This window comes from Polyergus mexicanus, unplaced genomic scaffold, assembly GCF_030449975.1.
Source record: "Polyergus mexicanus isolate NDT 795.1 unplaced genomic scaffold, iyPolMexi1.0 SCAF_4, whole genome shotgun sequence".
Lineage (NCBI taxonomy): Eukaryota > Metazoa > Arthropoda > Insecta > Hymenoptera > Formicidae > Polyergus > Polyergus mexicanus.
Genome location: NW_027223324.1, coordinates 8,818,968 through 8,842,379, shown reverse-complemented (window position 1 = coordinate 8,842,379; position 23,412 = coordinate 8,818,968). Strand labels below are relative to the sequence as shown.

General features: G+C 32.0%; 1 protein-coding gene across 2 annotated transcripts; it reads left to right on the top strand.

Annotated features, from left to right (window-relative positions):
• Positions 1 to 14,337: 14,337 nt before the first annotated feature.
• On the top strand, positions 14,338 to 23,112 carry LOC138932246 (alkaline phosphatase 4). 2 transcript variants are annotated; one of them, XM_070293894.1, is made up of 8 exons: positions 14,338 to 14,733; positions 16,448 to 16,550; positions 17,487 to 17,707; positions 18,204 to 18,396; positions 20,292 to 20,458; positions 20,753 to 21,064; positions 21,502 to 21,925; positions 22,483 to 23,111. In XM_070293894.1, the coding sequence occupies exons 2-8, from the start codon at positions 16,466 to 16,468 to the stop codon at positions 22,716 to 22,718; spliced, it is 1,638 nt and encodes a 545-aa protein (XP_070149995.1). In that variant the 5' UTR covers positions 14,338 to 14,733; positions 16,448 to 16,465; the 3' UTR covers positions 22,719 to 23,111. The 2 variants fall into 2 exon arrangements, with proteins under 2 accessions (XP_070149995.1, XP_070149996.1); XM_070293895.1 differs by lacking the exon at positions 14,338 to 14,733 and having other exon boundaries at positions 16,463 to 16,550; positions 17,507 to 17,707; positions 22,483 to 23,112.
• The last annotated feature ends 300 nt before the right edge of the window (positions 23,113 to 23,412 follow it).

Here is a 23,412-nt window from a genome sequence, read left to right as displayed (position 1 = left end):
TTCATCCGTATACATTCTAGATTCAAAACACGATATTTTAAGCGTCACTCTCAAATCGCAAATACAATCCGAATATATTTATGCCATTCTCAATAGATAATAATTAAAAAAAAAAAAAATGTATATCATCGACATCATTATTCGAAGGCTTCATCTCCGCAAGGAAGAAACTTTATGACATTACTTTGAGAGACGATTTTATTTCTAATGAAGTTTTAATATCTTTTAAATCTTTGACGACTGCAGGAATCTTATAAGTCGTAGCCGGCCTCATCCTCGTCTCACCGACTGATGTCGCACAAATTTAAGATGTCCGACAAGGAGAAACGACCCGTTGATGTATGGGGAACGAAGCATCTCCTGATGCGCGTACTGCTCTACAGGGAAATCAAGACGGACCATGTTGCGCGACTTATCCTTCTTCCCTTGGAGTTACGCACTGACGTAACATGCCACTTGATATTTCGTTTTAACGTTTTATGTTGTGAGACGAGACTACACTCTCAAAATACTGACGAAACAATAATTTCTGTTTCTAAAAATATATCTTCTTATGTACAGCCTATAATTTTTTATAAATTCTCATAATGAAAATACGCAAAAAGCGTATACATAATTTAAATCGATAATTAATATACGATATAAAAAAAATCACACACTTATTATGTGGATCTAATTATAAAATTAATACAAAATTAAAAATAAGGAGAAAAAAGATAAGTTAATTAAATAATTAAATTAAAAGAATTAAAAATAAATTTATTTATTGGAATTCTCTCTATAAAATTTATTTATCGGTGTTCTTTCTATAAAATTCAATGATACTGATGTTAACTGGTTTTAAAAGATAAAAATCGTAATTTTAACTAATTTATTCTTATAAATAGTTAAAGGAGTGATATTTCGTAAAATTGATCAATTTTAGTTGAGATTTTAATGAATTTTGAAACAAAATTGATTTATTGCAAGCAAGTTGTAAACTTCTTCGACTCTGAGGGCACCCTAATTAAGTTTCTATCTTAATGAAAGTGTTTCGTCGCAAAGTCTACCGACAAAATGTTCGACCGTGCTCAACCTCCCAAACAGTGCAAATCTTTTCTTAGGACTTCTTGAAACTTGGAACGAGACGCCTGCGAGAAAACGATTAAGTCCAGCCACTTACTCAACCGAAACATCAAAGCCAACCGACTTCAATCGCGTTTTAAAATCGCTCTTAATCGCTTTTTGTTTAGATTACATGTCAATGTCTTGTCTTGATATCCAAGCCGCTTACTTAAATTTTTATATTAAAAAGATCAGAATTATCTTAATATAATATCATATTATATTTAAAATTATATAATAAAATTATATATATATATATATATATATATATATATATATATATATAAATCTTGCTTGATAATAAAAAGTAATAATATTCAAATCTCACGCGCAGAACTATATCATTTAATTTTCGTGTGAGTTGCATAATATAATTTTCTCTTTCCAACTGTTCTAATTGTTATCATTTGACTTACTTGCTGCAATTTTGATTCTCTAAAACTCTTAATTTCTGAAACTTGTAACGCATGGGAAATTTATAAGAAATGAAAAAATAAAAAGTTCAGAACGCAGAGTGCACGTGAATCTGGTGAATGGAAAATTCGATGATCGGCAGGAGCTGATATATAATCTTTTCCACGGCGGGCCACCAGTTCCGTATGTCAGAGGAAGGAAAGGAGAGAGTGAGAAGTTACGATAAGACGGTACCAGACTCGCGGGGTAAGCCGGAAGGATCAAGGACGAAGGCGCAAAGACGGAAACCTCCATCGGCCAAAGCTCTCGAATCTGAGGGTTGCTGATCCTTGAGCAAACTGGATTACTATTTACATAGAATGCGAGCGGGACGCGCGCGCGCGCGTTTTGGGAAACGTCAGCGTTGATTTTCCCAGGGAAGACTCGCTCCTCCTTGATCTTACTCGCTCGAATCAAAGGTCCGGGTTCACATTATGCCAGCGCGATCCTTCAAGCGCACACATTGTCCCCGGAATTCCGTATGTACGGTTAATTATGGATTGGGTCAACGAACTTCATCCTGCTCGCGTCTGTGACTTCCTGAAGCGCATTGGAATGCGCCTTACTTAATGCGAGAAACTAAACGAGAGATTGAATCATAATTCCTAACAAAGCTAAGCTACCTTTGTGAATGTTCAATAGTTGCAACTTTGTAGGAGAATGTATAATTTTCGATCATTAATATTCATAAAAAATATAAAATGTATCATGAAATTTTTAAAAGCTAGAAATTGTGGAAAGTAAAAATATGTACGTGTTCGCGTATGTTATTGTGGAGAATTAAAAAATGAACGTGATGAAAAGGATATGTTATATTACAGAGAATTTGGAGCATAAAAACTGTGGAAAGTAAAAATTCTGTCAATGAAATCCACTATAAATTTTTAAAACACGATATTGCGTCGTTAATATGCTATTGAAATATTGCCAACATTTTCCACACAGACACGTAATAGGCGAAACAATAATAAATAACGCACTCCGAATCCGCCAATAGATTACCATAAATCCCACAATAGAATAAATTGTAAAATATGTTCGCAATTATTATACGCACACGCGTACATACGCAGTTCGGGTTAATAACTGCAACGCGAAATACTTCACCCTTTCCCCTCTCGAGCTTGCAATAAATCTGTCGCACGCGTCACTACCGCGCGTTTCATCGCCGGTAAAAAAAATGATTACTGCGAGCGAAGCATTTTCGTGATAAATCCACCCCTCGATCCTTCGGACGGAATACACTCGATTCGATAGCCAACGCTGTCTACTTTCCTGCGCAATGATCCCGGTTCCAGACTGCTGTATCAATACAATCCGGATCGGTGTCGTTCGGAAATCCGAATACTCGGATATCCGGTTTGCGCGCGCACACATTTCTATATCGCAACGTAAATCTACGCGCGAGACTAAGAATTGCTAGTCGACGCCATCGAGCTCTTTTCGCTTGACGTTTACTACATCCAAAATATCCTTCGCGAAGAGAGTCAACTATACAAAGATTGTACAAGATATCGCAGGAAATTAGAATAAGTTAATTTCGAAGTATCAGAGATATAAGCAGAATCAATCGATTAAATCTGTTAGCGAAAAATTTGGCATAAATCAAACTCCAGAAATAATTCAAACGTCATATAAATTATATTTGATTCATGATATCGCAATATGAAATTTTATCGCGATTTGTCGATGGTGATTTATAGTAAATCTTGACGCGACGAATGATGTATCGTGGTACAAGGATAAGATCTCATGTTAATTCCGCCAACTTATCGTGCCCTTATACATCACCGAAAATGGACTGTAAGACGCGCGCGCTTAATTAAGCGCTTACACGAGATCGTCTGAAAAGAAGGAAGATGTAGAAATCACGAGTATTTGCATATTGTCGAAGACGATGGACAATTACGGTAATCCCAACTCGGCAAAACGTTTAATTCTACGGACGATCAGATTTGTGGACTTGGTAATCCCGCGATTTCAGATCCACGCTCATCCTCGCGTATCCGCGTATTCTTTTATTCTATTTTCTTTCCTGTTCTCTCTTTATGTATCTCTTCCACGACACGAGAGAGCTTTAAGCACTCGCGGACTTGCTGTTAGAACCGTAAAAAAGAAACGTTACTTGAAATGATCCGATGACACGGCACACTCGAGTATCATCTATAATAAATTTTCCATCTAACGAATCTACGATTTTACCATTAACTTTTCGAAAGTTTCGACAATGCCAGCCGTAGTTTGATCGGTTATATCCAACTTGGCAAAAATTAAATTTTTCGTATATATATATATATATACATATATATCGCATTGTGTTCATTCATTAATTAATTGTCCTATCCCTCTCTAAAAAAGGCGTGTAAAGTCGATACTCGAAAGTCTCAAAGTTTATTGTTGTCGCTTTTCCGCGATGCTGATTGATTCTGTCATTGCGCTTACTTCGTAAGCGGCTGTCATTGCATATTTTGATAGTTATTTTGTGTACGTATCGTTAAAAATGTTTAACGAAAAAGAATAAATGGCGCGCGCGAAGCGCGCGTTGTGTTGTTCTAGTATTAGTATATTAAAAAACATAACAAACGCGCCCGTTATTTATAATTTATATATTTACTTGCGCCACATGATTCTTTTTAGAATAATATTTGAGCGTTCAGTTGTGAGGGGCGTTTTCGCACTTTAATATTTAAAGCATTTATCGGCAAGAAAATATTACAATGTCGGATTAATTATAAATTAATCGGAAACGACCCGCAATTTAATGTGCTCGAATCAATGAACGAAATAAATCGCTCCATTGTACGTGATAAATATTAATGTGTATGCAGAAAATGTAAATATCTCAGTGAATGTTATTACGAATTCTAAACATAATATGATGCATGGCAACCATTCTGATCATTCTACTTAAAAGGTGATATAAGTGATCCCCCTTCGGAAACGCTATTGACCAACGCTTTTCTATGCCGAGAAAAGCGTCACAGGGTTAAAAGTTTGCTTTTTCAAAGAGCGATGGCCTCTCCCTTTCTCTTCCTCTTTTCCACATATAGCCAGCTTTCAAAATATACTTGAAGCGGCCACTACGTGACCTTTGAACCTCGAAGCAGGAGTTATAGGTCACGCGTGGACCAAGGGCCTGAAAGATCTTCCTCACGGCTACATCAACCTCGATTACTCCCGCTTCCACTCTTATCCTGCCACTCTCACCACGAAGACCACGTCGTAGTCCTTTCGGAATTACGGTCAGAGAGCTTTATGTCTCAATTCTCGCGACAGAATAACAGATCGCACTCTTTCGATTACATCGCGACTTTTGTCGATTTATGCCCGGACCATCAAAACAAAGTTGATCTTTTCAGTCGTCTATTCCCGTCTCATGATAATTCTTAAAATACCAGTTAGATCTTTGTAAGATCTTTACCGCACAGATAAAATATAAAGAAAATAATTAGATTTATAGCAGAAAAACTCTTATTTCATTTTCTATTTTAGTTTCCTTCATCTAATAGAATCGATTACTTTTGCGTAAAAAATACAATTCTCTTTTCTTGCTTCAAGAAAACAATTTATATATATATATATATATATATTCTTTTTTTAAACATTATCTTATAAAATGTTATAAATTTTAGTATAATTTTAGTATAAGTGTTATAAAAAAATAAATTTTGAATAATCTGTTGATATAGATCCACATAAAATTTTTCCATCTGTCGTTTCCCGTAAAGCAAAACGTTTGACAAAAAGAAAATCGAGAATTGGAAACGAGAAGGAACATTCTTTGCCGATATCCAGCCGATAATACCCGACTTTTCCGCGATTCGACATCACTTCGAGTTATTCCGATCCATTAATAGTAACGATAATTATTATAGCCGCTTTCGTCCTTTCGCGAAATGATCGATTATTCCCGTGACGTTAATTCCAGCTTTTTTTTCCACGTCGTTTTTTAATATCGATTATCGCCAGCCAACTAACTCGATCGGGAGAAAGATAAAATTCTAAATGGTAGTACTAACTGGATTATTCGATATAATCGAATCGTCCCGCGAGCTTTGTCAATTTGGGATCTAACAACTTTAGCATACTACGTGAAAAACGCGGTTGGCTCATACTCTAAGTTCGTTTCGCTACAAATTTTTTGACAAAATGAGTAAAAATATCGGTGGAAAACGCGGACAAAGAGAGCATAACGTATACAAATTACATTAAATGGCAGAATAGATAGAAAGATATAAAGTAGAATAACCGAAGTGTACGTAATTTTTTACGAGAGAAATTATATGTGATTCGCGCCTGTGTGTAATACAAATTTATTTTTTCATCGCACAGTAGGATTTAATCCTCCAAGACCATAGATAAACATTTATCCGAGAAAAATATTATTTATTGTTTCTATAATTATTTTTCTTCTTGTTTCACGAAATAAATTCTTTCCTATTGGTTTTCTCTATTTCGCATTTTTCTAGCTGTTGTCATAATTTCTTGTAAACATATGTAAAAACCGCTATTACAAGATTATATAGCGATCAGAATTTATGAAATCGGTCAGCAATAATATCTTGCGAAGATGATATAATTAAATCGATTTCTTTATGCGAATGCAGTTTAATAGGCTGTATACATTTATACGTGTAGTAGTGATCGCGATAGAGGTCCGAAATGTATGTTCGATTTTACGTCCGGACTGGATTTATGAGTACAACATGCCGAATAAAACGCGAGATTTGCCTTATTCCAGCATTAATGGATCTGTTAGACGTCATGAACATTGATCGCGCCTGTAGCCATTGCGGTCACAAAAAATTATCGAAATGTAGTACGTTTCATGTATACATTTCAATAAAAAGAACGACGTTGTCACGCGCGCCCACATTCATCAAATTACAGATACGCAAACGAAAAATAATCTCGCGGGAATAATAAAGCCCGAAAAGAAAACGGTAAATAACAGATGTAAATTATCATCTATTTCTGCGAAGAAGAGTTTGTTAACACTGATATTTTTACGAAAGATAAAAACGAATGTAAAGAGAACGTAGGGAAGATAAAGATATCTTCCGCGTCATTTTATATAATATAGAAGATGTTTAAAGAATACCGATTTTAAGTTTCTCTATTTTAGTTTCACCAAAGACACGCATTATTAGCTGTTATTTATTCAGTTAGATATTAAATTTCTATGCAAATATCCTAGTAGGCAAGCTGTTGTCCTCAAATTCATGTAGCTAACGCGAATGCACGAAGGTAATTTCATATTTTGGTGCTAATACGGTATATCTTACCGCAAACAAAGAATATTCCTAAATTGCGCGATTCTGCAACCGCTACGTTAGTTGCGTTTCATCATCACGTATAGAATGATGGTGAAAAAAGAACAAATGCCGCGTATAACTTTTAATCGATATAGTCATAGTCGCAACTTAACCGTGCACCCTTCCGCGCAACCCCGTCCATGGTATAAAATTTCTGAAGAATAACGCCAAACGTAACACGCGCGCGCACGTGTAGACGACTCCCACTACGCGTCATAATTCTTAATCACGATATCACGGTGGCGGCTCCGGGTCCGCGGTTAATTAAAACAGCGAGCGTCTCGGTTCTACCCAAACCCGGTCTTGAAATTAACACGGCAGTTTACGGTCTGTGTTTACTTCGCATCCCAAGTTTGCATATTCCCCATTACATAGCCTGCGTACGTACGCCTGTAACTCGTGATACTCGCTGGTGTACGTGCGTGCACGTACTCGCGTGGTCTTTCCGCGTGTGAGCGACAGCCGGGAGATCCCGCAGGACCCAGGATATTGGTCCGACGTAGCGGTGTATAACTGTATGAGGTCGAATTGCTGATGGTTCGCTAAAAGAGCCAGTCCGCCGCGAAAGGAAGAGAGAAAGAGAGAGAGAGAGAGAGAGAGAGAGAGAGAGAAAATCCGACTTACAATCCGGGCTTAAGGGTGAATTAATTACGAATAAGACGCCGGCAACATGAGACACACATTATACTTTGCGCGGAAATAGTCTCGTTCTACTTTCTAAACGCCGGTTTCAAAGTGTCGGAATCACAGGATGTTCGTATGTATGCAAATACAATAAATGTTACGTATCGGCAAAAGAGAGAAATATGACAGTTGCACTTTACACACAATGCGTATTTTTATAAAATATAATTTATAAATTTCCCCATATCAATCATGATAAAAAATTTATTCTCTATCCACTTCTAGGTATACATATATAATGTTATGTAATATTATCTCTTTTTAAGCGATATTTCGTAAAAGATATTAAACGAAGAATATTCAAATATATATATATATGAAATTTATGAAAGCTGGTACTCGCCAGAAGCTCGAAGTGAGTTGTACTCTAATCTTTCGACGACTTTAGTGAGAAGCTGCAAAGTTTCTTATCAGCACGCGCAAGATATATCCCTGAGTATTCGTCCATTGGACCCCCTCCAACGTAGCAATGGATAAAACAATATTCCTTATCAAGAATTCGTAGTCGTGAGAAGTTTGTGAAAGAAAATCATGGTACCTGTCCGCGAGATAACATCCCGATTAAGATAATTTGATGAGTGCACAGAGAGAATCTTAACATTTTTATATCTCTAAATTATATTTATTCTGTAATATGGTATATGAAGTAATACATGAGTTTCTCGAAGGACTAATTAAATTTTATTCCCATACATTTGATAATCTAATTTCTTCTATGATAAAATTTTGAAAAATACAAAAAAATTTTATTTCAAATAATTAATTTTAACAAGAGCGTAATTGCGCGCATAATCTAATTTAAATATTTTCTTTAGTCTACGTAGATCCAATTTATCCGAGACAAATATTAATTAACGCGTCATGTTTCCATATATATATATATATATATATATATATATATATATATATATATATTTAAGGAACTTTAATTCACGCATAAGTGCACAATCAGTAGCAGCTTTATTAGCTTCTTTATGACGCGGCGAGAATCTCCGTGTATCTCGCGCAGCCGCTCTTATTCAAAGCGCGTGGAAGGCGAGAGAGGCGAAATTCGAGATTAAACACGAAAGTTTCGTGACGTGGTTTTTCGCCTTTTACGCAGTGAAATCCGCTCACGCGTTGACATTGCGATATGTAAATGTGTGACGTATGCACGAAGCGCGAAACTAAGTTGTCGCCCCGTGGAAAATCCGTACGCGCGCGACACAACGGAGGGCGGCAAGCTCAGCTCGCGCAAAACAATTGTTTGCTTTCGCAATTAACGCTCGGTCGCCGACGCTGCGTGCAGTTTTACGCATATCTGCACTGTGGATCTAGTCGGCACCGATATATACATATGTAGCAACATAGCACCGTAGAAATAGTACCGAAACTTCCAAGCGGGCGGTCGCATCGCGTGAAACGACTCGACTATTTTTCGGCGGAAATCGAACCGCGAACGCTTTCACGCGTTTCTCGTATTTTGCATAGCGAACGACGAATTTAGATTCTACAACTCGCACGATGCTACTTCTATCTCGCATTTACACGTAAAGTAAAAGTCATAGAAGTTATTTTGTTGGAGAGCCCTTCCGTTGTATAATTCTAAAAATTTTGAAGTCTCGCGGTTACAAGATTTTCAATTACATTTCCTGTTCTTTTTTTCATGAAATCTGATTACTGAATTAAAAAAAAAAAAAAAAAAAAAAACAGGAAACCCTAAAAATGCTATCATCTAGAATTTCAAGTTTATGAGTACACAGCATGGGAAAATGAGAACGTATCTTTGTATATTTTTTTTCCATAATTATTTTATATTATTATTATTTAAAACTGAAATAAAAGCAAAGAGAGTCATGTGTAGAAACATTCGTAAATGCTTAATGATATACTCAAAAAGATACTGATTGTGAGTAATATGTTAATCTAGAAAATAAATGATTTGTTTTTGAATAAAAATTCGAGACAATCATTGTTGTGATTTTGGGCTGTATATGTAAAACCCCGAATGTTCGGGTGAAACGGTTCACGCGCACAATTGCAAATGTGGCTCTGCGTATCGCCGTTTGAATCGAAAATCATTTGATAATTGAGATCTTTGAGATCTCATTGCAGACTGGACGAGACGAGGCGCAGCATCTCGCAGCCACGATCATGGATATCTTGTATTCCGACTCTGCGTCACCTAGATTCTTGTATAATGCTGACATACGCAGTCCATCCCGTCACAGACAATGACCCCCCACACATTTCTCGGATATGCAATTTTGCTTTTATTCACTCCACCTCCATCTCCTCTCTCTCTCTCTCTCTCCTTTTCTCTCTACCACCTCGTAGCAATTATTAGCATGCACAGGATAAGACACATAAAATGTAGCAAGCAGATATTGATAATTTAAAATAATATTTAAAAATTTTATTAACCAAAATAAAAGTCTTTCAGCAGCGGATACATCTTTCGATATTTTTTTCTATTTAAAGTCGAATTAAGAAAATTTTTGAGTTTAACAAGCTTTTCTCAAAGTAGAATTGTATATACAATATTTTTAGCATGCGTAACTCTATATTAAGATAAATACAGGAGTGAGGTGAGATATAGCCCTTCCATATTAATCAATATTAGTGAAAAAGCAATTAAATTGTTAATCGTAAAAAATTTCTTGACCTCATACAAAAGGAAGATGTTTATGTATCCTAGAATACATTACAATTTTGTCTACTAAAATATCTCTTTTATAATATTTATATTTTTAAAAATGCATTTCACTTAACGTCGAACAATCGAATAAAAAAAAATAGAATGTCAAATAATATATGCTTTGCGTGAATGGATTGTAAGCGCTGTGTAATATTAAAAAAAGCTTAAATGAAAATATGAAAATATTATAGTGAAATACATTTAAAACAAAGTTTTAGAATAGTTAAAGATTTAATTCTCTTGACTTTTTTAATTGTTTCCTCTTTTCATAAAATGATTTGCATACTCAAAGATTTCTTTATTATCGAACGATGTAACGATAAATTCCTTCTTGGTTGCAAGTAAGTATTCTTTTATCATCCACTGTGTTATTCAAATCTTGTTATCTGGTATAGATAAAATAGTTAATTAAAACTTTTAATAAAAATTTTATATTTTCCATAAATAATTTTGTGACCAAACAGCTTTCTTAAAAATATCAATTTACTATATTAAAATATCAATTTACTATATTAATAGTCTTAATAAATCTTGATCCTTTTCTCTATATCTTTTATATATTTGATAGAATATGATGATTTTATTTTGCGACTATTTACATCGATATATTTTCGATTAAAGATTCGATTAAAGATTATGATAGAAGATATAATATCGGAATTTACGCGGCACACTCATAAAGAAAAGATTCACCGATAATCATGGATTTTTTGATAAAGTTTTGCTTCTAATGCAATTTTCTTTAAACACGCTCGCACTTATAGTAAAGAAACTCTTTGTTCCAGATTGAGCTCTAATGATAGCAAAATACATTTAAGATAACATGCTAACGTGAAATTAGTATTTGTGCTTCTCATTTTCATACAAGATTTATCTAAACACCTTTAAGTACACCTAAAAGTAAAGTTTCTGAAATTCTTTAGAAAATTGGAAAAATAAATCTAATATTTTAAAGCAGGCTTGTAATTTTCAGAATAATAATTTTTACTTTCAACAATTTTTTTTTTTTAAGAAAAAAAAAAGATTCAACATTTATAAAACATGCAAAAATATATTTACGTAGACAATCAAAAAGAGTAATTAGATCAAATTAATTAATTTTTCCACTATAAATATTTTTTCAGTTACGAAATGTGATCATTAATTATATATAATTATATCTCATTTATGAAATAATTTTTAAATTAAGAAGAGAAATCAATTTTACATTAAATCTACGATTTCAAGAGTTGTGAAAATCTCTGACGATTTTTATCCCTTCAGTATTTCCTAAGCTCTACAAATACAGTATCTGGTAGTAGACAGATTAACAGATACGCAATGCGTCATTACTGCTTGTTACATTGCGATAACAAACGAAAATCGTTGCGATACTACTTGTGGCTGTGATAATCAGCCGCTGATCACGGCAGCATTATCACAGAAACGTGCTTTCCCGTATTATCACGTGCTCTACTCGCGCGATCCACGATCGAGGAACACGCCAGACTCTCACCTGTCTCATGTGTTGATAACAGCCGCCAATCGCGAGACAGAAACTTTGATTCACACCTCTTAGAACTTAAGATCGACTACAAATTTGCAATTAGCGTTCACTTTGCATCACATTGTTTCTCAAATACCATAAATTCGATATCGTCCGAATTACTGATTTTATGGAACTTTAATTACTTGTTTATACAGGACTTTCTTATTTGCAAAACACGCTGATCATTGCACAATCTATAAATACCATATATCAATCGCGCAATACATTGCCTCAAAATACTGCTGAAGCATCAATCGACTTTCACAAGTCACGAAGTAAAACTTACACATGTTTTCTTTTTATTATCATTTTTTATTTTCCTTAGCAAAAAATTTTACTTAACGTCATCATCTCCAAATTCTTGTATTCAATATATTGTCATACGCTTAACAAAAAATATGCACCGAATTTTTTTTTAAATGCGCAGTTAAGGAAAACAGATCTTCCTCGACGATAAACATAATATAGCCTGTAATGCAACTATCTTAAATCAATAAGTGCACCTGCAAACTAGATTAATCTGATGTTACAACTAACTCATGAATAAATTACGCGCGAATTTACGTGTTAATAATGAATTTTTTTATCATTGGCCGCACACACAGATACACACACACACACACATAACGCAATTTAATGCGCTAATCATGAATACTGAATATATCTGTACTAACAATGAATGAAGCAATTGTCGCGCAATGACTTCGTAAGCGCTTTATAATAATTTTTATATAAAGTTGAATCGCGCGAAGGAACTTCTATAATTTCACGTAAGTAATTGTACAGAATAAAAAAAAAAAAAATTCTGAATCTATATTAATAATTGAAAAAATCAGAGTACCATGTATAATAGTAACAAATAAAATTATTGTCATGATTTAATAAATACGTTTTTTTACGCAATCATCATGCATAGTTTGATACCAAATCTTAATCAGTATAAAAGAAGTATATGTTCACTCCTCAAAAGCATGATACGAAAATGTCTGTAATCAATCCGATTAATATCTTTGATCTTATATAAAAGCTCATATTAATTGCTAAAACAAAATAAAATTGTGCATAATAATATCAAATTTAATGAGTTAAACAACAAAATTTGAATTGATATTATTATCAAGATTTGAAAAGTGCGGCTACTAATCATAAGATCAATATTAATATTTTATATCACATTTCAAAAAATAATAAAATGATTTCGAAAACTGATGTCTTGTCTCTCTTTTTTTTTTAAATAAAAAATTAATATAATACACATATAAATTATTAAAAATAATTTAAAAAAATTTAATATATACATATAAATTATTAAAAATAATAAAAAAAAATTTAATATATATATATATAAATGATTAAGAATAATATATGATAAAGAAATAATGCGCGGATGAATAATGAAAAAATGATGAGAGAATAAATATTACATATATATTTTTTAATATGATAACCCCAGTAATATAGAAAATTAAGAAATACAAATAAGAAATTTTGTTGCAGTACCTATAGATCCTTCTCAGACTATAAAGTTTTCTTGTGTTTTAATACTTCAGATTCTTTAATTTTCGAGATTTCTTATATACTTTAATAGCCGAAAAAGTTTTTAAAAATATATAACTAGAAGACTAATAATTATATTGCACGTCAATTTTAATAGAATAAAAAAGAATTTCAATATTACAAGAAAATATACTTAAACAAACAATATAGTTACAATAATATATTTCTAAAGAAATCTTAGCTTATTTTAAAGAACAAAAATACAATTCTAAAAAATGAGACGTAATAAATAACGGAGCTAAATCACTATTTTGTTTAACGCACGTGCCGGCGACAACGCTGCGCGTTTTGTAAACTAACAATGGAATGTCAATTATATAATAATTCTCGCGGAAAAAACTAATTTCAGATTTAGTGTCTACAAATTGAGGATTATTATTAGAATATCACATGCATGTTACAGACATTTTTATTTTAATTAAAAAATAACATATCATGGAGCGAACATTTATATTTTTTTATTAACGATAATATTGAGATTGCTTCATTACTTCTACGATTGGATAATTTAAATCATATCATATCGTTTTATTTTCATTATCTTCGGAATGGCTCGCTATTGCTCGGCACATAAAAAAGTAATAATGCGAAGACCTTTCTTAAAGTAAAGCTATTTTAAACCGTATTTTAATTATCCAAAAAGTTTATTGTTATATATTAAGAAATATTAATAAACAATGATTCATTTCGAATTTTCCCTAAAGAAGACTATATCTGCATAAAAAAAATTTTTTTAATGAACGAAATTGATATATTATGCAAATTGAAATTTGTCTAATTAAAACTGAGATAAAAGTGAAAAGACAACTTCTTTTTTTTCATTTGTGTTGCTTCGAGACAAAGGAAGATCTCGTGATAAGGTGCCTCGTGCTTACGAATTAATCCGTATTGTAGACATAAGATAAAATAGCACGGAGCCTGTCAATTATGGTCGGATTAGCAGCACACGAGGGGGATCTCTCTGCCCCCCTCCCTTTCCGCATACAGAATCCGCGTACTCAGTGTCCCTTGCACGCTTTGCCACCTCGTGCACACATAATCTGTCACGGCCTTTGAAACGCTATATAAAGTGACAAAGCTGGCTCGCTCCGGTATCTCGCTTCGACTTTAAACTCGCATTTTCCGGCCGCGTCGCGCAATTCGAAAAGAACCCAGGCAGCTTTTGTCACGATCCTATCGACAGCCAATCGACCCAGAGAAGCGGCAAGAGGTGATTAAGCGACGAGATTTAAAGGACGCTATCTGCAGTAACGCGCGCTTCATTCCCGAGAATGTCACGCTTCAAGTCGCGCATCGCCGAGGCGTTGTTGAATTGACATATCGACGAGTCCAATCGGACTGATTTGACACCGTCGAGGAGTGCCATAGTACATTGAATACATCGTATTCGCGTATTCCTTCCCAAAACGACTCAGGTATGTGTAACTTAGTTTCCTGTTCGCCGCGTGTAAGATTAAAACCGCATTAGGGTGCGAGAAACATATGTAAAGACTTGAACAGTTTTTAGATAAGAAAACCAGATAGGAAGTAGGTCGACAAGCGACTCTATCTACATATACATAATCGATAGATGCATATCATATATTATTCAAGCGACATTCTGACAGATTACTGAATTATTAGAAATTAATTCAATATAATTTTTAAATTGACTTTAGATTTAAAAGAAAAACTGACTCAAAAAGCAAATAATTAATAGAAACGACGGTAAAATTACTACAAATATTATAATATAATAATGTAATATTTTACCCGAAAAATATTTAATATACTGTCGGATATATATATTTAATGTACTATGGTACATATAAATGACAAACTCGTTTTGATTTGTTAGTAATCATATTACTCCTCGAAATCTTCTTACGCGTAACCGCGTAATTACATGCGATTATTATGCATAGTACCGTAATTAACCAATTTCCGATCCGATGTATCTATAATAATAATATAAGCATCTCGTAAAGAAATTATAAAGTTACACAATAATTGTTTTTTTTTTTTTGCTTCAAAACAGAGATATAAAAAAGAATCGTACATATAAATGTTTAAATAGTTTATATAAACATGAAGAAATTATGTGAAACAGATATCTACTTAAAATTCTTCGATGTAAGCAGGATACACATTCGGTGAAATAGTAATTTTATTAGCTTGGTAACTGACCCCTGTATAGTTCCCCTTTGTCACATATGATAATCGCAAAGCCAATGGCGTATCAAATTAGGAACAGCTGATCGCATCGGGTGAGCCGCGATTTATACAGAGTACAATATCAGTAAACGCGAATCAGTAACTGCGAATATTAAAGAAAACGAAACTGGCGAACTAATTTATGCACAGACGTTGCGCTGCGCGTAAAAAATGCCAATGAAGCAAAAATTAAAGCTAATATTTTTTTCCGAGGTATTTCCAAGAACTAATTATACACTGTTATAAACATCTTATAAATATTCAACTTCGAAAATTGTATGAAATAAACTGTTTGTACTGAATTATACTAAATTCTATTTACCTAAAACAAAGAACGTTAGCGAAACTTACAGCATAATAAAAAACAAAGCAATAATTATCTAAGTTCATAAAATATGTTTTTTGCTTGAAGTTTTTTTCAAATATCTTATATTAGTATTATATTAGTTATTCATTTTTCATTATTTACGTTGAAAACCTTTGACTAATTGTAAGTAATACAAAATAAAAATAAATTTTTTAAATAACGAATGAATAATAGATCGCCATAATCGACACTACTGAAATAAGGAATGTAACGTTAAAATGTTAACGTTAAAATAAATGTTAATAAATCAACATTTATGTTTAAACAAATTTAATGTTGACGAGTTTTTCACAACCCTGTTTACCGATATAATAAATATTATTCGATCTGTAATTAGGTGGATAAGAGAAGCTAAATTGTTTCTCAAATAAAGATAAAAAAGGAGTTAAAAATAACTATATGATGAACTTTAGTAATAGACATGTCGGTCCCATTTCGGGCCACCTTCAATACATTGTAATACAAATTATTATATAAACAATAAATATATATCTCGCACAAAACGTTTTTACTGTTAAATTGTTTCTTTACAGAAAGTAATGACGAATTATTTATCCGATATGTTGCAGGAAGAAAAGACATATACAATGAAGCAATATATCTTGTTACTATGCATCATAGCGGTTTTTCAGGATTCTAAAGCGTTACGTAAAGGATCTACGGATTACGAAGGTTTGTAATTCATATTTTATAATTCATATTTTATGAAATAATTCTGTTATCAGAATTAAATTCCAAAGATTTTGAGCAAATATTAAAACCGCAATTGATTTTCAGTTATATATCGTAAATGAATATATAGATATGTGCTTAAGATTTCATATTTTTCTAATTTTTTTCCACGATTACATTAATATTTGATTAATAGGTAAATAGGCCACAAATTTTAAATACATAATAATCACAAAGAAAGACAGAATTATAAACAATATGTGCAATTTGTCTTGATAAATTTAAAAAAGGAGCAGATTGTTTTCTTAATGCTTAAATTAAACTTGCGCAAAAATATGTTTTATGATGAAACACCGATGAAAATGACCGTCATACGAAGTTCGCTTTTGATTAATTATCGTTAATACCGTATATAAACCGATAACTTTGAAATTTTTTTCGTGTCTATGTTCCACTAGATAATAGATATGTATAGATAATATTTATATGTTCATAAAATCAAATTTTTTAATCAAAATGTTGAAAAGTTTATACTAATATAAAATTGTTCACAACGAATTTTATCAGAAAATGCATAATATGCATTTCATTTCTTAAATTTTATCCTCTGATATTTTAGAGAATCTATATTCAAATGAAATAAATGTTTAAAGCCCGTTTAAAGTTTTGCACGTTCGCTTATTACCGTTAATTCTGATTGCGTAAATCTTCATCTATTGTATATATATCACAGATAAGATTATAATCTTAAAAAACAAATCTCACTTGTAAGACATTATTTGTTAATATAGCTATGGCTAAAAATATTTTATTCTAATGACCTTGTGAGACATATTTTTTGATGGTTCTTTTGAGCTTTGGTGTTGCTTACGAATATCATAATCAATCGATTAGTATTAGTCTTCGCAACGAGGCGAAACTTTGATCTCTCATCAGATATGTCCTTCTGGCTGAAGTCCGGCCAAAAGACCCTACACAAGATCCTGGCGCACCAGAACAATGAGAACCGTGCCAAGAATGTGATCATCTTTATCGGGGACGGCATGGGTCTGTCCACTATCACGTCTGGTCGAATCTACGTAGGTCAGCTCAATGGTCAAACCGGTGAGGAATATCAACTCGAGTTCGAGAAGTTCCCCAACACTGGTTTCGCCAAGGTAGATATTTAAATTGCATTGATCGTGCCTTTAATCTCGACGGCGGTCTCGCGAGGCGCGAAGATATTTGAAAATCCTGTCACGTTAAGCCGTTTAATTCCGTCGCCGCGTTTGATAAGGACTCGCCGCGCTTATCCGTGTCGAGAAAATATGAGAAACGCAATGCTCACATGCATTACAATTAATTCTCATCAATCTTCTAATTACTTACTAACAATAAATATGAAAGTTTTATACCAATTTATCTCGCGCATTAATATCAACGACGTGATTAATACATTTTATCTTACCGGAAAAGATAACGTAATGTTGATTTTAATATATCGATAAAATATTGTGCTTTGAAAATTTCAACAGATTAGTTATCAATAATATCGATAAGACATCAAATCTGCTTACTTAAATCAACATTACATTTTTAATTATCAGAATCACAATAAATAATAAATATAAATATAATTCGCATAATTGCCTTATGATTATTACGCATTTGTAGACTTACAATGTGAATAAGCAAGTGCCCGATTCCGCTGGAACGGCTACTGCGATATTTTCTGGTGTAAAAACCCGATATCACGTTATTGGATTGGATAGCAGAGCCGATGACAAAAAATGCGATAAGAAAATCAATGAAATTAGCAAATTGTCCACCATGGCCAATTGGGCACAACAGTCCGGCATGGACACAGGTAAGAGCTTTGATTTCCGAAGACTACAACCGTTTATTAATCTTGAAAGATTTCAAAACGGCTCATATTTTACATAAATTATTTCTTAAAACATTTTGGAATTTATGTGAATAAATTTTGCTCATGTTTTCCATTTGCTTACAAATGTTAATGCTTCGTTTCTTATTTACATAATAACGAATACTTAATAATTGAAAGTATTTTAATCACAGCTAATATAATGGCACAATGCTGGCGAAAAATTAAGATAATAATTCGATCAAAAAGTTACGACATAGCGTAAAAATATCATTTCTATATCTCCGTTAATTAAAAATTATTTACAGAGTTATTAGGAATTAGTTTTAAACGAGATTTATAATTTAATATAATTTTGTCTAAATTAAAAGCAATTCTATCGAGAAAGAAAATATCTAGTAGAGTTAATTGAGAATTAATTAAAAGTTATCACTCAGTAGCGATAACAGACTTGTCCTTCGATTGCCGTTTAGAACTTTAATCGACCGACAAATAAAATAAGAAAATCTATATCATATGCGATCAAACCTTGACATAAATTTGCACTTAAGATTTAAATATCACAAAAATTCTTATAGGAAGTCTGAGAAAACAGATTAGAATCTTTCTTATGTATCGCCGATTATTGCCAGTTAATTAAATTTTCTACTCAACACGATATATATTTCGCAAGATAATAAATCTATCAAACATTTCTGTTTTTCGCGATACGCAATAAGCTTACGTGATAAAATTAGATTTTACTTATATGATTATACATACATACACACATGCACATACAATATATATAGATTCAATCATATATATATATATATATTAACAATTTTCTTGAAATTGTAATAAATTTTCCTGTATCAATATACATATAATATTTTATATATATCACGTTTTAGATATGGTAAACTACATAATCTTTTGGTAATGTGTATTTTGTATTTAACTATTTTGTATTTTGTATTTATATTGTACAAACAAATCCAAATCGAAATATTATTAGTAATTCCGAATTAATTTCATGGTAAAAAATGTAATTTACATTTTTTATATTAAGATGTGTTGGGGATTTAGCGAGTTAAAAAAATATTTTTTTAGACTTTCATTCAATTAAATGATTTGTTTTTCAAATTAAAGCTTAAAAATCCATTTAATCAAAAATGCTATATTTAATATGACAAAATTTTGATTTTTTCAGTGATTATTAAAGACATTTTTAAAAGTGCCATTTGAATATGAATATTGTACCCGCATAGTGTATGAATACAGTGTCAATTCTGTAGAGAACACATGCCACGCATGATCGGCTATTCTATTAACGTAAGTGTTGGTGTTGAATGGATCTTGTTGAAGTTATATACAGTGAAAGTCTTCTCAATAAACGAGAAGGTCATGTGCCGACCTTCTATCTTGTCGAGGACAATCGGTCGCCCATGACTGATTTCTACTTTGGTGAAATAATGGAAGTTTTTCATGTGACAATCTGACTCGCCGATTAATCTATATAATACGTTTATTTTCCATTGCACCTTGGCACCTCGCCAATAGCTATTTTACGCTAATATATATATATATATATATATATAAATTAATATAAAATATCTTTTACAGACAATAAACTATACGATAATAATAAACAATAATAATAAAACATACACATTTTTACACACATTTAATATTTTCTCTTATAATCTCTTTATTATAATGTTAGAAACTTTATTGTTAATATTATAAACTTTAATAATTTTTAGAATTAATCTCTTGATATATCAAACTTAAAGAAAGTCATTTTTAAATTAATGGAATTTTAATTTTGTTCTCTGCTATCATTATTACTATAATAAATAAATTTCCAAGATAATTCATATTTGATTAATTAACAGGATTTGTTACCACCACTCGTATCACCCACGCTACTCCCGCGGGACTTTATGCGCATACTAACGATCGAGACTGGGAGTGCGATACCTTGATACCAACAAACCAGCGAAATTGTATCAAAGATATCGCCAGACAACTTATTGAGGATGAACCGGGGAATCAATTTAAAGTAATTTATCGTATCTGCGTTTTCGTATATGTATAAATCAAAATATAATCCCGAAATTAACAGATTCATATTTAATAGTAAATTGAATTGTATATACGTGTACATCTAAAAAATTTGAATTAAAATTAGAAGTGATTGTACAATAAGATATATATAAATTTATCACAATTTTCTTAATTTCATAGCACTTTTTTAGAAATTTTCAATAAATGTATATTACATACTTTGGAGCTGAAATAATTTAGAATCGTAAGTTGTGTAATTTGCATCTAATATTGGCGATGTCTTCTAAAGGTTATTATGGGTGGCGGTGCGCAATACTTGGGCATGAACGTGGAACCAATTGACTACAATTCCTGTCAGCGATCTGATGGTAGAAATTTAATAAAAGAATGGCAAGCAATTCATGCCAAAGGAAGAGCTGTTAACAATACGCAAGACCTCATGTCTATCGACATCAATAAAACATCGCACATCCTCGGCGTTTTTTCGCCTAATCACATGCCCTACCACGCTGTAAAAAGCGCCGAGACTCCCTCGTTAGTGAATATGACGACGCAGGCAATAAAATTGCTAAAGAAGAACAAAAATGGATTCTTGCTAATGGTCAGTAATCGTCACTGTACAACACTGAATATTTATATCAAACGTAAGTTAGATTGCGACGCGGAACCGAGCATTATGCGAGAACAACGTTCGATAAATATTAAAATGTCATTAATGGGATAAAAACGTTAATCGAGACTATACACTAAAATTTTGATGAATTGATGATGATACGATTCTAAATGTAAATTACACAATAATGACCATTTTCGCATAATACGTTCCTAAATACACGTTCTTAGGGTTTCGTCTTCCCGGATGCTTGTCGAGGTCGTATTACTTGAACGCATTATTCCATGCGTAATTTGAGAGCGCTGCAATCTTTGCCTAAGTTCAAAGTCTTATAGAAGATCGTAATTTGAATATTAACAGAATTAATATAGAAAAAAATTAACGCTTTTTCATTCTTTAACTATTATTTTTATGTGATTTTCTAGGTTGAAAGCGGCAAGATCGATATAGCTCATCATAACAATTGGGCGCAACTAGCACTGCGCGAACTGTACGAACTTGAGGAGGCGGTCAAGGCAGCTCTTCGATTCGTAAACTTGGAAGAGACATTAATCATTGTCACAGCTGATCATTCACATTCGTTCACACTGAATGGATATCCGGTAAGAGGTAACGACATTCTTGGTTTCGCCAACAAGTCTAATCAACAACCCTATGAGACGCTCTCCTATGCTAATGGTCCTGGATTCTTTTATCATCGGAGAAACGATAGCAACAACGTTAATGAGACTTGGAGAAACGTCGCCATAGATCCGACTCGATCAAATGATCCTTTTTACATGCATTTTGCTGGCAGATACCTTAAGGATGAGAGTCATGGCGGGGAAGATGTTGGAGTTTATGCTATCGGTAAGAAAAACAATTTTTTCCTTAACAAAGTTTCCATTCGTTAACAGTAAGATTCTTTTCTAGATTTTTAAAAGTTGTATCATATTTTTAAAACAGTTTACTTTTAGTTATTTTTTAAGGAAGCAATTTTATTCTGTAGCTAAAGAATAAAAAAAAGCTTTACGTCATTTCATGAATATAAATTTTGTTTTTGCAACATGTTACGTTTCAATTGTTTGAATCAATAAAATTAATTTGAATAAAATAAGATAGCAATTATTCATTTTTGTAAATAATTTCAAAATGATATGGGATAAATAATAAAATAATGAAATAATAAAACAATAAAATAATAAAATAATAAAATAATAAAATAATAAAATAATAAAATAATAAAATAATAAAATAATAAAATAATAAAATAATAAAATAATAAAATAATAAAATAATAAAATAATAAAATAATAAAATAATAAAATAATAAAATAATAAAATAATAAAATAATAAAATAATAAAATAATAAAATAATAAAATAATAAAATATAATAAAATAATAAAATAATAAAATCTTTTACAGGCCCTTACGCGCATTTGTTCCGAGGTACTTTTGAGCAGAATTACATCGCTCATGCCGTGGCATACGCGGCATGCTTTAAAGATTGGCCATCTCATTGCGACAACGCTTACCATCGTTACTTTTATGATGTGAATGCACTAAACAAGTTAAATTCGGCAGCACAAAACACTATATCGAACATGGTTCCAATGGTCTTTTCTTTAATAATAAATTTTTTAATAATGACGTTTATATGACTCGGATAAACAATAATACATTTCATTTCAACGATAATTCATTTCTTTAGCCAAAATGAATGATTATATGCTGCTGCAAAAGAAACTCATTTCGATAAATTAGTACAAATTATATTTATTTTACGGATACTATCATTTTCTTGCATCTACTGAAAATATTTTAACTGTAAATTTTATTAAATAACACAACGTTTGTGCTTTTTTTTGAAGCGCAAATGTATAACATTTTGATAAACTAAAGTAACAATAAGTCGCACTCGCGAATATCGTATACGATGTCTTCATAATATACCTCGCTTATTTTCCGTAGATGTAATTATATTATGATGATATGTTAACTTTCTTATAATTTTATTTATTGTGATAATATTTAAGTGCAAAAAATGATTACGATTTGATTGAATGATACATATTGCGATAATTATTTTTAAGACAATAATACTTTCAAGCAAAAATATCATTTAATATTGTCAAAGAATCATTAGGAAAAAACTTTTAATATTTTTGTATAGTTGATTTTATGAAAAAATATGTATAGATAAAATTATATAAAATAAAGAACACATGTAATGAAAAAATTATAAATATTGTTTTCTGAAATATAAGAAAAATGGTATGCTATACTTTAATTTAACATGTTACTTATATAAAATAAATATAAATCAATGTAGATATTAGTACGTCATAAAAAGAT

What these genes read in the sequence shown, in the direction of transcription:
- LOC138932246 (XM_070293894.1), top strand. Translation starts at nt 16,466, where the DNA reads ATGAAGCAATATATCTTGTTACTATGCATCATAGCGGTTTTTCAGGAT. An exon ending in ACAGTCCGGCATGGACACAG is followed by an intron (nt 18,397 to 20,291) that starts GTAAGAGCTTTG and finishes ATTAATTAACAG; the next exon opens with GATTTGTTACCACCACTCGT. An exon ending in AACCGGGGAATCAATTTAAA is followed by an intron (nt 20,459 to 20,752) that starts GTAATTTATCGT and finishes TGTCTTCTAAAG; the next exon opens with GTTATTATGGGTGGCGGTGC.